The 16,103-nt window shown below is 38.1% G+C and overlaps 1 protein-coding gene across 1 annotated transcript; it reads right to left on the bottom strand.

Annotated features, from left to right (window-relative positions):
• Nucleotides 1–12,288: 12,288 nt before the first annotated feature.
• hbegfa (heparin-binding EGF-like growth factor a) lies at nucleotides 12,289–15,113 on the bottom strand. Its single transcript, XM_079892985.1, has 6 exons — nucleotides 14,912–15,113; nucleotides 14,095–14,304; nucleotides 13,786–13,990; nucleotides 13,513–13,668; nucleotides 13,334–13,426; nucleotides 12,289–13,240 (listed from the first exon to the last, which is right to left on the bottom strand). Exons 1-5 carry the CDS (start codon nucleotides 14,970–14,972, stop codon nucleotides 13,354–13,356), a joined length of 705 nt encoding a protein of 234 aa, XP_079749111.1. The 5' UTR covers nucleotides 14,973–15,113; the 3' UTR covers nucleotides 12,289–13,240; nucleotides 13,334–13,353.
• Nucleotides 15,114–16,103: the final 990 nt, after the last annotated feature.

Raw genomic sequence — 16,103 nt, 5'->3', positions numbered from 1 at the left:
GGGCCTGAAACTCCCGGGCTGAAAAGTGGCCCCACTCCGGCCCTGTGATGTACAATAAACTTCACTGAACTCGTCAGTGTATTTTGGTGATCATTCGGACGGGTTTGCTACAGCAGGCTTGTATTAGTGGATAAAAGCAGATGACAAATAAGTTATAACCATAATTAAACTAAACTATACCTTTTCTATGTCCATACAGCATATATTCTCTGGCTCTGTGGGTATTATTGTCCGACTCCGAGTCGAAACGAACACCGCAACTGAGAGTTTCTGTCCTGATATTATCAGATGAGATTGTCCTGACTCTGAGCGCGAGCTCGTGAAGCTCCGCCCCCTGTGCCGTGCAGCAGCAGTTCATTTGCATTTAAAGGGCACACACTAAAACAGCGCGTTTTTCTGAGCCCCAGAAAATGACAATTTAAACATGCTGTAAAAAATGATCTGTTGGGTATTTTGAGCTAAAACTTCACATACATACTCTGGGGACATCAGAGACTAATTTTACATCTTGTGAAAAGAGTCATAATAGGTGCCCTTTAATTAACAGCATCAGTGTGTGAGAGCAGAGCTTTTGAGTCGCCCGCAAACCTCAAAACTGACTGAGCAGCTCCGGCAAGTGTGAGTTTGTTTCAAGTGTGAGTTTGGTGACAGCAAGGGTGCCCAAACCTGTTCCTGGAGATCTATCTACCCACAGAGTTCAGATCCAAACACACCTGTCTATAATTATCAAGTGTTCCTTAGGATCTTAAGCCCGGGACACACCATGCCATCTTCAAAGAACTAGCGGCAACAAAAACTGACTGTGTTGTCGCCTCTCGTCTGCTGTTCCTCAGCTAAACAACTGCGCTTGAACACACCAAAAGGTCTAAAGGCGACTGTCACCTCTCTATTTCTGCAGGTATCAATAGTCTATTTTCATAATTCAAAGAGGGAAACTGAAACTGGGACCTCAGATATACAAACCGTAAACAAAGCAGTTCTTTGTCTGTACTGCCTTCTGTCTGTACAGAACTTGTCTTTTATTCTCGTGCACTGACTCGTTCGCTAAGCTGAACAGCCAATCAGAGTTCTCTCTCTCACTGACGACCAGCTGAACTTTGCAGGATTATAGAATGCAGTTGTCACTCCCATAAATAATCAAACTCCATGTAAACGTAACTGTATTAAAGATTCAAATAGGACCTACTGGACTGACAAACCGATTCTGCTGCTGTGTTAATGTTGCTGTTCAGGAACTTTTCATGAGTGACATGATTCAGAGTTTTCATGAGTGTCATGATTCAGAGTTTTCATGATTGTCATGATTCAGAGTTTTCAAACAAATTGGATGAATGTTTTATTCACTCATTCATAATGACAGTTGCTGAATTCTGAACTGCATACTCTTACTATTCCTGCCATATTGAAAATATTAAGAGTAGAATGTGGTTCTGAATTCTCACTTGTTTCATTTACAAAAGAATCAGCAGTTTGATTGATTTGGTTAATGATTCAATGACTCTCATATAAAGATAGTCACTTTCATTACTGAATGAAACAGGATGTTTGAGCAAATTGGTTGAATGAATGGTTCAATGACTTTGCTGGTAAGGGAAGTCACTTCAATGCTTTCAAACAAAGACAATCACTTGTTTCGTTCTGGGGCCGATTGCATAAAATGCTTAGACTAGTGTTATAAGTTAGTCATCTAGTTTTTTTTCTAGAATGAAAAGTTTTTCATAACTTTTTTTAAGTCAGTTACATGAAAAGGTAGATTGGTCTAATTTGAATCCGAAGAGTAAGAGTGATTAGCCCTAACCAAAGTTCTGCTAGTTGGTCAGACTAGTTCTTACACTCTAAAAATGCTGGGTTGTTTTTAACCCAACTTTGGGTAAAATATGGACAAACACAAATGTTGGGTTAAAAATGTAATGTAAAAATTTAACCCAACGGCTGGGTTTGTCCATATTTGACCCAAAGTTGGGTTAAAACAACCAAGCATTTTTTAGAGTGTAAGACACAGTCTTAACTTAGTAGCTATGCAACTGCGTATGAATAAATCAGTTGAAGAGTGATTCAGTGAGTCTCAATGGTTTTGAACGAATCAGTTGAAGGGTGGAGCTGAGACGGAAGGAAAGGAAACGAGGATATACGAGTAAGAAATGATAAGCACCCAATGCCTCGTTCGTCACCGCAGTCACTCGTTTCATTCCTGAAAGTAAGTGACTTACTCATAAAGACAGTAACCTGTTGCCATCTGCTGATGTACCGATGTAACTTTTAGAAAGAACCAGGAAATAATTTCCACCATCAATAAACTGTGTGGTATAAAATACAATAATATAAGTAGAAACATTTGAAATTGATAGAGATTAAAAACCGCAAATTAGTACAAATGAGGGGAACATCACATCTTTTGTGTTTAAGAAAACAAGATTTGCTGTTCGCTTACTTGTAGACCTATTTCCCTTTTTACAGTAACAGATAAAGAAGTATAAAATGAATCTGAACTCAGCAAGGCAATTTTTTTTCCTTGTTCACTTCCTTTCCTCCCCTTTAAATTGTATACACACAAAAAAAGACTGTGACATTATATAAAGCTCAAACTAACATTTAAAATTCTCTATCTTATGCATTTACTGTGTGTATGATTTAATTAAATATTCGGATCCATTAAGTGTTAAACTGGTGTGTGTCAGGAATAGCACATCTTATCTGAGTCTGGCCTTGAATGTTTTCTAAAGTTATTTTTAGAAAAAGTGGAAGAACCCCGCATCAAAAGAAAACACCCTAGAATAGCTCTCACAAGGAGAAGAAAGAGCACAAGCTGTGGGTGAATGGAAATGGGAAACAATTGCTCTTGTTCCTAAAAAAAGCAGATTTTATGTTAAGGCTGCACTTTGTCAGTGCTTCTTGTTGACAGTGTTTGTTGAATGGTGAAAGGAGTTATCAATGTAGCACAGCTTTATGTATTTTTCTTCCTGAGTTTCACTTGTAATGTCATGATTTAGTTTTTTAATGACCATTTTTAACCCACTTTCCTGACCCTTAGAAGACTTCTGCATAAACGACCTTGTCACTAATAAGCAGAAACACTGCAGGTTTGTTGTAATATCCTTTTCAACCTTTTTTATTTATTTATTTTTATTCTGCATTCCATGTTAGAAAAACAACAACATTCTGCACTGAAATGTTCTACAAAACCTATTAAAATCATACTGAAATGATCTGGAATCCTGTTAAAAATAATGCTTTTTTTCCTAAATTTTGGGGGACTTTCCCATGTGGGTTTTAAGGCTAGTAGTATCTATACAGCTTTTTCTTGCTGTTTCCTCAATGTGACTAGGCAGACCAAGTTTCTGCATACTGAATAGGCGTTGTTGGTGTGTGTTAATTTTTCATGTATCTGACATCTGTAATCCAATGATTTCAGTGTGAGACATTTTTGTAGCTTAGTTCCAATAAGTTTTTAGACTGGGAAGGAACATTTGAGTTTTAAAAGTTACAGCATGTTTTCATAGTACACAGATTATCTCAAAAGATTGAGGAAAATTTCTTTATATATATAGAAGTACACTACCTATGTGTTTTTTGTTTTATTCTCCATTATCTTTCATTGTCATGAGATTCTATACAGTCACGACGTGTGACATGTATCCCTGGTGAATAAAAGTATTCATTTCTTTAATCAAATAGAATCAAATATTCAAGAAGAACATTTCATATTACAATATCAAGGAAGGGCAAATGCACAGGATCCACCTTGTATTCTTTTAACAGGCAGTTGGCATGAGAAGCAGAATAAAACAAAAGCCTCTTCTTAGTTTCTGTCACCATCCCATTATACCAGTCCAGCCTACACAAGGAATGCTGGGGAATGACCCATAATGTTACCAGGGAACAGACTCATTCCTTTAATCTCCATTGGGTGTCTTTATGAGCCAGAGAATGAGGGAGACTCAACATTAGTTTCAGCAGATGTGTGATTTATTCCCACAGATCCACCTGCACAGAGTTTAATCACCAGCTAATGACTGGCTATAAAAGTCTGTCTTTGTTTTCTGTTCCGTGTTCTCGTTCCTGCTTTCAGTACAGCTTTATTAGTGGGAGAAAAATTTGTTTCACAGTCAGCCCCTCCTTTTGCAGGTGGTCTGGAAACTGTCCTTAAAGGGATAGTTCACTTTGAAATAAAATTTTGGTATGTTTTAGCTTACCTCAAGGGCATCCAAGATGTAGGTGTCTTTGTTTCCGCAGTAGTTTCAATTTTGATATTTTTAGGTCAAACCGTTCTTGTCTGTCAGTTATATAATGCAGGTCTATGGTCACTGTCTCAAAGAGCATGCACAGAGTCCAAATTAAACAATTCCCCATCGTAAGTACACACTGATGGCCTAAGACACGAAACGAGTGGTTTGTGTGAGAAAACAAACAGTATTTATATCGTTTTTACCTCTACACAACCACGTCCAAGTGATCTGAGGGCGCGCGCGCTTCCTGGTGTGTGACGTGTGCGCGCGTTCTGGCTTAGTCTGCGCAAGCGCCGGATGTGTACAAGAGGTAAAAACGATATAAATACTGTTCGTTTTCTCACACAAACCGCTCGTTTCGTGTCTTAGGCCATCATTGTGTACTTACGATGGGGAATTGTTTAATTTGGACGATGGGGAATTGTTTTAATTTGGACTCTGTGCATGCTCTTTGAGGTGGTGACCATAGACCTGCATTATATGACTGACAGACAAGAACGGTTTGACCTAAAAATATCAAAATTGAAACTACTGCGGAAACAAAGACACCTACATCTTGGATGCCCTTGAGGTAAGCTAAAACATACCAAAATTTAATTTCAAAGTGAACTATCCCTTTAATGTTTCAGTAGTTTTTGTTTATATACGTAATCAAAAATCAATGTAAAATCAATTTGACCCAAAATAAAGGTTCTTTGGCATCAATGGTTCCATGAAGAATCTTTAACATCCATGGAACTTTTCCATTGTACAAAGGGTTGTTTATAGTGTAAAAGAGTTCTTTACAATGAAATGTTCTTTAGACCGAGAAAATAATGGTTCTTTAAAGGGATAGTTCACCCTAAAAAGAAAATTATTTCATTAATTACTCACCCATGCCGTTCCATTCCTGTAAGACTTCCGTTCATCTTAGGAACAAAAATGATGATCTTTTTGATGAAATCTGAGAGCTTTCTGTCCCTCCATTGACAGCTGCACAACTACCACTGTGACGCTTCAAAGAGTTCATAAAGAGATCGTAAAACTAATCCATTAGTTTTGAGCGGTTTACAGTAGTCCACATTTTCTGAAGAGACTCGATCGTTTTATACAGTGAACAGATTGAATTTAGGATTTTATTCACATATAAATATCGATCAACTCACGTCAGTTGTGGTAAACGGAAGCTCATACATTTTCGCTTGACATGTTCTCGCACATCAATCAGGTTCAGTTGAGCTTCTGTTTATGTTCCTTGATCAATATGTGAATAAAAGCCTAAATTAAATCTGTTCATTATATAAAGCAATCAATTCTCTTCAGAAAATGTGGACTAAACCGCTTAATTGGTATGGATCAGTTTTACTCTTTATGAACTTTTTGAAGTGTCAAAGTGGTAGTTGCGTAGCTGTCAAGGGACAGAAAACTCTCAGATTTCATCAAAAAAGATCTGCATTTGTGTTTTGAAGATGAACGAAAGTCTTACATGTTCGGAACAATATGAGGGTAAAAATTTGTTTCATTTTTGGGCGAACTATCCCTTAAAGAACTGTTTTCACTGAAAGATTCTTTTGGGAACCCGGTTCTCCCTTTTAGAACCTTTTTTTTTTAAGAGCGCGTTTAGTTTTTTTATTGCACATTCTTGGTCTTATTGACTATCCAGTTCGACATTGTTTTTCTCAAATCTCAAATACATATATGATGTAAAAAAAATAGGTTGTGAACACTATTTTAAAGTTTGACACCTTCAGATTTACATAGAACATGAATAGAACCCCTGAAAGACAGACACAAGGAGATATTTTTTGTGGGTCAAGCTGTCAGATAACACACTCGGGTCCAATATCTGAATATAAACCATGGCACATTCACAGGTCTATGTTTAGAGCTTTTATGATGTGCGGATCCAGATTTAGAAACGACAGGGCCTCAACATTTATCTAGTAATGGAGTCGGTGTCAATATTACAGCTCTAACCATGTTTATTTAGTATTTGCGCAGTCAACTGCAGCTGAATTATTCGTAGCTGTGATTCAGTTGTTGTCGTTTCAAATTCACTGAGCGATATTGTCCGTTGACTCACAGATCGCACACATTGTGGTGAGTGTTTGATACGAGTTCATTGATGATGGGCCAGACCTGTATAAGCATACATCATCTCATTGTCCCCGGGGCCCATTCATCTGCTCGTCAGCCCCAGAAAACACAGGGGGCACAGAGAGGCAAGGTTTCACATGGAGACACAAAGACTGCGTGCTCTGACTCACGCTTACACATTCACCGGGGGAAACGGCTGAGTAATCAGACCTCACCGCATAGATTTTTTAATGATTTAACAGGTCTAAGTGACTGTTTGGAAGAAACCGTTTTTCATATTTCTATCCAGTCAGCTTTCGAAACTGTTTAAGAAGTGCAGAGCACACCGAAAAATAACTTTTTAAGTGCTCTGAGCCAGCCTTTGTTCATGCCTGAAGAGACGCCAAAACCATGCTCTGTGACATTAGAGTCGATGACTCCGGGATCTGGGTTTGTGGTCTAATTACTGCTTCCGCCTTTTGCAAAGGTCGAAAGTTGAGGGTTCTGGGACTAGAGGAGGTGTAATGCAGTCTAATGTTGTAAATTGTCTTAGGATTGATCTTGTTTTAACAATGTTTTAATGCGCAACAAAACATGTCTGTGGTGGACTTTTCAACAGGGTTGGGTGCAGATAAAAAAAGCTGTGCATTATTGTAATTCTAGAAGAATGGATCACTGAAAACTCCTTATAAAGGATGTGGATGCGTCTTGCCATCGTCTGTCTTTGTTGTAAAGCAGAGCTTGTGAGAAGAGCAGTGAGCTCACCATATGAAAAATCCCCTCCTAACATTCCTCAGGCCCTGACTACAGCTCCCTCCTCTCTGTGGCTCGCTGTTCAGAAACCAGACTAGAGCCAAACACTGACACATGGTCGTTGCAGCACCTGATTGAATCAAGCTGATTCAGGATACTTGAAGGAATATCCTGGGTTAAACACAAGTTAGGCTTCATCAGCAATATTTGGTATATATCACAGAAAACAGGCACATACTGTTTTTCTTTGATTTATTTATTTTACTGTTCAAAAGTTTGGAAAGGTGACAAGAAATTAATACTTTTACTCAGCACATAATGTTGCATTGTTCTTTTTTAAATTAATGCTGTGCTTTTGAAGTTTCTGTTCATCAAAGAATTATGTTTTTTTTTTTTTTTAACAAATGGAGGTATGTACGGAGTTGCAAGTACTTTCTGTCATTCAGCCACAACTGACACTTGATGTGATATTTTCAGAAAGATTAGCTATTTAAAATCATCAGCATGATCTTCAGAACAGTGGCTCATGGAAGAGTCATTCTGGCAGAAAGGCATGCACGCTTTGGCCTAATCCTGCCCAAACGCATTTGCCGGAAATGGGGGTCCGTGAAAGTGGGTGGAGGCTCTTGTTTAAATATGTGAGTCAAGGGCAAGACATCCATCCCTTCAGGCTGAGTTCTGCATTGTGGTAAAAAAAAAAAAGGCAATGCTCAACACAAGCCAGCATCAGATTCCAAAACGTTTATTGATAGCATTCACTGAAAAAGCAACTGAATTTGTTTGTGCAGGAGCTAGAGCAAAAAATGGATGGCTCCATGGTCATTTTGTCCTCTCACTTCTCCACAGCGCTATCATATCCTCTCCTCTCCTCACATTTGTCATACAATCCCGCTCGGACTCTCCAGGGGATCTAAATAGACGGGTGAGAATTTAATAACGTGATAAAGATACACAAGTGTCTTTCTAGCACCATGAGGTCACGGTGAAAGAATCTGATGGCAGCTCCAAAGGGCCATCAGGAGAGAAGATGAAGTGGACTACTGGCTCTCCAGGAGATAGACAGATGGCGCATGAGAGAGTTTATGTTTATTATACCCTGAGACAGTAGAAGTGGGACCACTGTAAACATTCAAATTCCTACCCATAATCCCTAGCCATGCATCCCACTCTTCTGTCTGTCATGTGCTATAATTCAACATTAAAAAGGACAAATTAATATAATAATTATAATATAAATGAAGCCATTTCATTATAATTGTATTACAACAACATAATCTGTAATGTAATATTTATATAATAATAACAAATCATATTCATGTTGTGTATTCATATTAATAATGTTCATAATTATTATATTCAGTGGTGTTTTCAAAGGGAAGCTTCACTTATTTAATGGTCATGCGCTTATCAAAAAACCAATAGCCCAAAAATTAACCCTTGATGCATGAATTGAACCGCAAATCATTTCCTCATCATTCCCTTTCGTTTTCTGAAATTAGTCATTTTTAAGTAATTATTGATCTGTACTTTGCAAAATATTACTGAGGTGCTTTTTATTTTTGCCAGTCATTCATGAAAACAATAATATAGGCCTATAAGAGAATAGTGATAAAGTAATATCAAAACTGGAATGGTCATGCAAGTCAAGTCGCCCTTTATTTATTTAGCGCATTATACAATATGGATTGTTTAATAGCAGCTTTACAGTGATAACAGGAAAATGATGCATTTCGGCTGTTGTTCAGTTGAAGTCAGTTCAGTGTTGATTCAGTTTCGTTGGAAATATCATAAATTAATTATTAAATTAGTTCATTTCATCTCTAGAGCCTATAAAGCAGTTTTGCAAAAAATGATGTCACCGTCCTGCTCAGTTCAGTTCTCAGTCAGATCAATAATATTGTTGAATATTAAAGGGGTCATCGAATGCAAAATTCACTTTTATATGGTTTGCATATAAATATGTATTTGCAGTGTGTGGCCACAACCACCATACAATGAAAATAATCCATTCACTGTTTTGAGGAGGTAAAAAGGGTGTTGTTTTACACAACCATTGAGGAATTTTAACCAAAGTATTACAAACTTTACATGAAGACCCTAAAGAATCATACGAACTTGTGGAAAATGGGCATCCGATGACTCCTTTAAGTGGACAACTGGTCAAAAAAAGGTTAAATTTGAGCACAAAACGCCTCCTGCACGTGCTATGGACACGAATGATTCCTAATATATTGTGGCCACCAACAACCACATAGGAACCTGCTGAAATCGAGTATGTCATTGTGCTCAACACTTTCAGTGTTGAATCACAATGGCTCTGTCGACACCTCATCCATCACAGCTCGTATTTCACCGGCGGAGTGAACAGTGTGTTCGAGTGACAGCTGCTCTTCTGCGGTGCCAGAGTCATTAATACGCTGCACACACACCCTGCTGAACAGGTGCAGGTCAGGTGAGTGAGCGAAAACAAACATCTAAAGCTGCGGTCGCACTAGACTTTTCAACGGACACGGCAATGGTCTTGACGTCACGCCTTTTAACATAATACATTCAAAATGTAAAAATATGCAATTTACTGCAATTACAATGTGTGTTCTTTTAAAGTCACTATGAAATTAAAATAGATCATTTTTATATGGAATATTGCAGTATTTAAAATGATTTATCTGTGCACATAATTATATATTTTTTAAATTCATGTGCCCTCTATATTCTTAAATAATCAATCATTTGTCACAACAATGAATCAGCCAATAATAGCCAAAAATAGCCAATGACAACAATCCAATCAATTCCCCATTGACAAAATCGAGATTTTCTTGTTTGAGAGGCTGTTTCACTCCATCGGAAAAGTAGTCTGAAAAGACTATCACAGCTTCCATTTCATGTCGACTTTAAGAAGTCACGATGCATCCTAAATCGCATACTATAGTAGGCGAGAAACAGTATGTGACAAAAGAAGTACCGGTATGTCCGAATTCACAGTAGCTACGCATAAAAGAGTAAGCAAAAAGTACCCGGATGACCTGCTACTTCCGGCAAGATTCTGAAGTGTGCATACTATGGACACTTTACTATCTATCCCATGAGGCCACAGGAGTGGATTTGTTAAAGGAGGTGAAGCGACGAAACTGACTCCGGTAGGTCATGTCACATGATAATGACAACATGGCGGATGTAGTGCATCCAGATTACATTCATATTACACACATTCATACTATAAAGAATGTACTTTTTTTTTTTTTTTTTTTGCCAATCTTAAAGTAATTACTTATTCAAAATAAGTAGCCTACCTATTCAAGAGATAAGCTATGCGATTTTAGACGCAGCCGTTGTGACATATCAGTCCTCTATAGAGTGGTGCAGGGATTCGCTGCTGGTTCCTTCAAGATTTTCCTATGGGGTTTTTCGATTAATGTGTAAAATAAACCCTGTGGTAAACATAACTGGAAACGTTGACGTGTTGTTCGTAAATTACACACACCCATAGCGAAAACACACATTTTTAGGTTCAGGTTCAAGTTTGGGGTACAGTATGCGCAGTGTACGTTGTAGAAAAAAATGTCAAAGTATTGTCAAGTTATGTTTACCACAGGCTTTATTACACTCATAAATTGGAAAAACCATTAAAAACATCAAAGGAAAATCTCAAAGGAACCAGCGGCGAATTCGACTTCCGGGTTCTGATGTCATACCTGCACCACTCTTGGTAACACGATTTCACATGATACAAATTTGCAGGTTAGGGTTCACCAAACTTGTTCACTGCAATTGTCATGCAGGTGACTAGAAGTCAATGGTATGAAAAGTGTAGTGTGAATGTAGTGTGTAGTGTCACATTAAAAGGTGAGCAAAATGAGCCTTTAGCCCAACACATTCTGCTGGCCTAATGAGTTTCCCAACTGTCAGTGTGCGCACTTCCATTGTACGATGGAAATGAGCCATTGTTACAGCAGGAAACACCTTGCTCAACAAATAGGTTTTGAGAAAAGGCAAGTTTTTACCAGCAAACAATAAATGTTACTCAACTGAGTCATCTTACACAACCAATGGAGATGTCTTAAGGCAGAGCCACTACAAGCAATGTCTGAGTGCATGTCATCATAACCTTCCTGAATTATGAACTGTAAGCCTGACATACTGCCAGGGTGTGACCCAAACCCATATGTACAGTATTCCGACCAGATGTGGCTGAGTTAGATTGGATAGCTCATAAAGCACGAGAATGATGTCATCCCTAAAAGAGGGCCGTCGGCCACCCAGCGTGTGATGAGCTACCCGTATCCCCTGCCAGGTCAGTCAGCTGACCACGCAATATCCAGTTACCGAGAGCTGAGTGAACTTATACAAGTATAAAACAATAAACGCTCATGTTATCCTTTAGTATCAGTAACAAACAGTGATAAAGTTCGGACTCGGCAAACACATCTTCTGATGCCCCTGTATGAATGATGTCACCCATAGGGGCTTTACAAACAAACGGCATGAGTCACGCATTAAAGCAGACCGGCACTGTGTGAAACAAGCTGGGCTAAATGGGCTTGTTAATGCATTTTTTTTGCGGAGGTGGTTTGCCACTGATGTTTAAGCATCATTTTAAAACAGTGAGGGTCAAAGTTTAAAAAACCAACAAAAGATCTGAGACCGACTTTAAACATTCAAAAGGAAATGAGCTCTGTGGTGTGGGTTCCTATGGAGTCTTTTAAGTCCGTCACAGATCAGTTTTTATAGATCAAGGGGAGAGATTTTGGAGTATAAAATGGAAGTCTTGTTGCTAGAGGTGTGGCCAGCACACAATCATCGCAACTTTCTATAGAGGAAGTGCTATTTCATGATGATGCAAGCAAGTTATGCGGGTAATGCAAGGTGAGAAGTTGCATGTGATGGGTGTGTTTGTGAAAGTGTGTTTATTGTCAATGTAAAAGGGCCACAATGCAGGTCACATGTTCAGGATGCAGGTGCATGTCACATGAAAGAAATCTTTGGAATTGAGAGCAGGAGGCAGACTAGACAAATGCTTCAGCCAAAACGTAGACATTACAGTATTCATGTCGCTATTCCAGTTTTCAAAAATATCCTCAAAATGGGAAACCGGTCGTAACTGCCCTCATGAGGAAATTACTCATTGCAACACTGGAATCTTCCTCCTTGTGAACATATTGAGCATACAAATCTCTCATGAAAATACAATTCATGTTCTTTTATATAAAGAGTTTATTATTTGTCTGAATTTCTTGTCTGAGTATTAAAAAAAAAATACTCCATACATACAATGAGAGAACGTGGAAACAATTTCTTTGTCTTATAGATGTTGAAATTAAATAAACAAAATGAACCGCTCAAAATTCACATTTTATAATTTGCTCACTGTTCAATAACAGTGCATTTTACTGGCCAAAAAGGTTTTTTTTTTTTCTCTCCCTAAAAAAAAAAAAAAAGCTTGAAATACGATTTTTCATAAAATTTGCTGTAAGATACATTCTAACACTGTCCTGGACATTAAAATACAAATAATAATTCCAAAATATTCTCATTAAATGCACGAAAAAAATATCAAAATAGCATATACTATTTATACTTAATTATTTTAGTATATATACACAATTATTTTTGATTCAGTCTACCATTGTTCAGTACTCACATACTGAATAGACACGGATTACTATTGCTTTTTTTAATAAATAAAATTTTACATAGACATAAAACACAAAGACTTTCAAATACGTTGCCAGTGCATAAGGGCTGGACAAGGTTGGTCTACATCCAAATAAATATTAATAGATATATATACATAAATAAATAAATTAAAGCATAGCCAGCAACGATTAAATACACAGTGCACAAGACAAACAAAAATGCTTATTTGTAAGAATACTCATTTCAGGCAAAGCTTCTTCAGTACTAGAAAAAGCCTAGCCTCTAAAACTCAAACTACATTCCCAACCCCGAAGAGTTCCTTCTTATTCTGTATCGAACAACTCAGGGTCTTCCCAACCGAGTCCGTCCGTCATAGTTCCAGTTGGTGGCAGGATTCGAGATCTCCTGCGAACCTTTTAGCGAGTCATTTGGCAGTTCACGGAGGCGCCACGAGTCCTGCCAAAAAAACGCGGTCACTCTTCCCTCTTCTCCAGCAGGCTGTGCCCGCTGCTCTCCACAACATTCAACTTTGCCACTTCATTTTGAGGTAGAATTTCCACACGGTCGCCCTGAAATAAAACAAGATCCCAGATGTCAAGCGACTGAGTCAAGTCAGGCTGGATGAGTTTATGCAGTGTATACAAATGGATGACTTCACTCACCGTTCTCTCCCCTGTCTCGTTTAGTGGTGCGGGGCGGCTCCCAGTTTAACCTTCTCCTCATTTTCCACATTGTATGCGCCTTGCTTGTGAAACCTAGATAAAAAGACCGACATTATGATAAACTGCACTGCACACATCCACTTGCTTATAGAAACTAAAGAGGGGGATTAAAAACAAACCTGAGTGCCAGGAGAAGTCCAATGATGGTGAGACATAACGAAGAGAGAACCACAGCCACCACAGCGAGGGCCGTAGTGCGGTCGTACGCCTCACCATTCGTCTTTACTTCCAGGTAGAAAAGGTGACAGCGCTCTCCTGTGTAGCCGGAGTCACATCTGGGGGGAAAAATAGCCATTGATTCTCATTCACTGCTATAAAATAGAACTATTTAAATATAATAGACATAAAAATCACAGAAATGACAAGCGATTTGGCTTAAGGGAAGTGCTTACATGCATGAGGGCCCCTTCAAGTCCCTCAGGTACTGGCAGGTTCCGTGGATACAAAAGTCCTTGTACTTCATTAGACAAGGGTTCCTTTTCTTGCCTTTTCCCTTTCCTTTTCCCTTCTTCCTTCCGAGTCCCTTCCTCTTCGTACCTTCAGTTATCTCTGCATTCAAAACTGCACTCTGGTCTTTGGGTTTCCTTGAATACGCAACTGTTTTAGTGGGAGAGAAGAGAAAATATACAGTTAACTTGTATTGAAACGAATTCTACGGCACACCAAGTAAGCAACGCATGCAAAAAAGAAACAATAATTACCCAATGGCAGCGCATAATCCCCCGAAAACTCATCATCCTCTTCATCGTCATAGTAATACTCCTCAGTTTCCTCCTCGTATTCCACTTGCTCGTTGTCCAAAGTAGTTCTCTTCTCATTCAGCGCTTCCAAAAGATCAATCACAGTTGTCTGTGCAGGCCTCTCGCTCTCGAACCGCTCTATAGACGCACAGCTCACCGACATGACAGCCACTGAATGGGAAAACATAGTAAATAGCAATTAAAACTTGATTAGTTAGGCTGATTGATTGTTAACGGTTAAGCAGTGGATTGTTGACCATAATGTACATAATATACTCACTGGGTGTTGTATTTTTTTATCTTATTTTTCTTCATGTATGCAAAGAGCACGGCAATATTTTCCATTTTAACTACAATTTACCAGTTTATTTCAAGGTCTCGAGGCTTACATACAAATAAGCATGTTTTAAAACTAATAATAGTTTGTGTGCATTACCTAATACCCCTAGAGGGTGCAGAGGGGCTTCATTTACAAAAATCTTGCATGCACAGACACTGAGCTAACGAATGAACGCATGAGACAGAAATAAATATATCCCAGAATATTCTTAAAACAGAATGACATTGTTGACCCATTAATAGCTTCACTGGCAAATCTTAGGTTTTAAAGGGTTAAACAAAGTCTGTTAAGTATTAAACAAGCCATGTTATGAAAATTCCACTAAATACAAAGCATTTTATTAAAAACATTACATTTTACGTTTATATAACTAGCTCAGGATTGGAATTCGACACCCTTCAGCACCAAGTGACCGTCTGTCAGATATAGCCTACTCACCGATGGTAAAGACAAAAAGGCGCAAAACAGTTAAAAAGTTCATATTTTCCCTTCTGGTCATGACGACGATAGAATCAGTTGTTAAAAATAAAATCCTTCCCGCTCTCTTAATTCCTTTGAAGTGACTGGAGATTGTTACTTGTCGTCTTCGAGTGTTACTTTGTTACTGTGAGCGTCTCTCGTGCGTCAAGGTTAAAAAATCAGCCGTGTCTCACTGACAGCCGCTTAAATATGATTATGACTGTGGCCACGCCCACTAGAGCTGGAACAGATTGTGTGTCTGTTCAGAAAAAAAGCTTGGCGTTTTTATTTATTTATGTTGAAGAATCTCTTCCTTTTTTTCCTGGTTAACTTACTTACTTCATAATATCTCATGTACAGTATTTTAAACAACTGGTGTATTATTCTGGTGTTAGTAAGGTAGGTAGCCTACTAAATTTTAGTTCATGCATAATTCACAAATAAATTGCCATTGTTACTGGAGCAGTCAATATTACAGGTCTACTTTGAACTATCACCATTTATTTGACTTATTGACATTTATGCACAAGAAAAGAAAGGCTAGAAAAAAAAAAGTAGCTTGTCATTAAATTTGACTCAGATAAAAATCATATGCATTATGTCTAACGTCACATGTCTATCTGATGATGATATGAATGTTACTTTAATGGTTAAACGTAGCCTACAAATCCCCGTAGTGAAGCGACCAGGTTCAGCTGCATTTGACCTAATACCAGACTTAATTTCCTCTTCTGGCAATCTGGTGTGATTAAATGAATGAGAGCATTCATGACTAAACATTAAATTGCTTTTCATGTTAAGATCTGACAAATATCTTTAATTCTCCTTAATCCTCAACACCCTTAACCACGACTGCATTCTTATTTCATTGTCACACCTACTGACTTTTGTTAATCCATCACAATTATAGTAAATCAAGAGAAACTTTAAAAAATAAAATTTAAACACTAAAGTCAGGTTGCTTTTGAAATCGTAAAAACTACTTCGCATCAGAGACATCTTTCCCTGTTTTTATATATAGGAGGAATACAACACCACATTGAACAAACTGCATCATGCATTATTAATGATCATTTACGCTCGCTACTGCCATCTAGTGAATACTTTAAACTGTTACATTGAGAGTCAAACCAGCATAAAGATCACATTTGCTGTTTCTATTTTTAAGTGT

This window comes from Squalius cephalus, assembly GCF_949319135.1.
Source record: "Squalius cephalus genome assembly, chromosome: 14".
Lineage (NCBI taxonomy): Eukaryota > Metazoa > Chordata > Actinopteri > Cypriniformes > Leuciscidae > Squalius > Squalius cephalus.
This window is presented reverse-complemented; position numbering and strand designations above follow the sequence as displayed.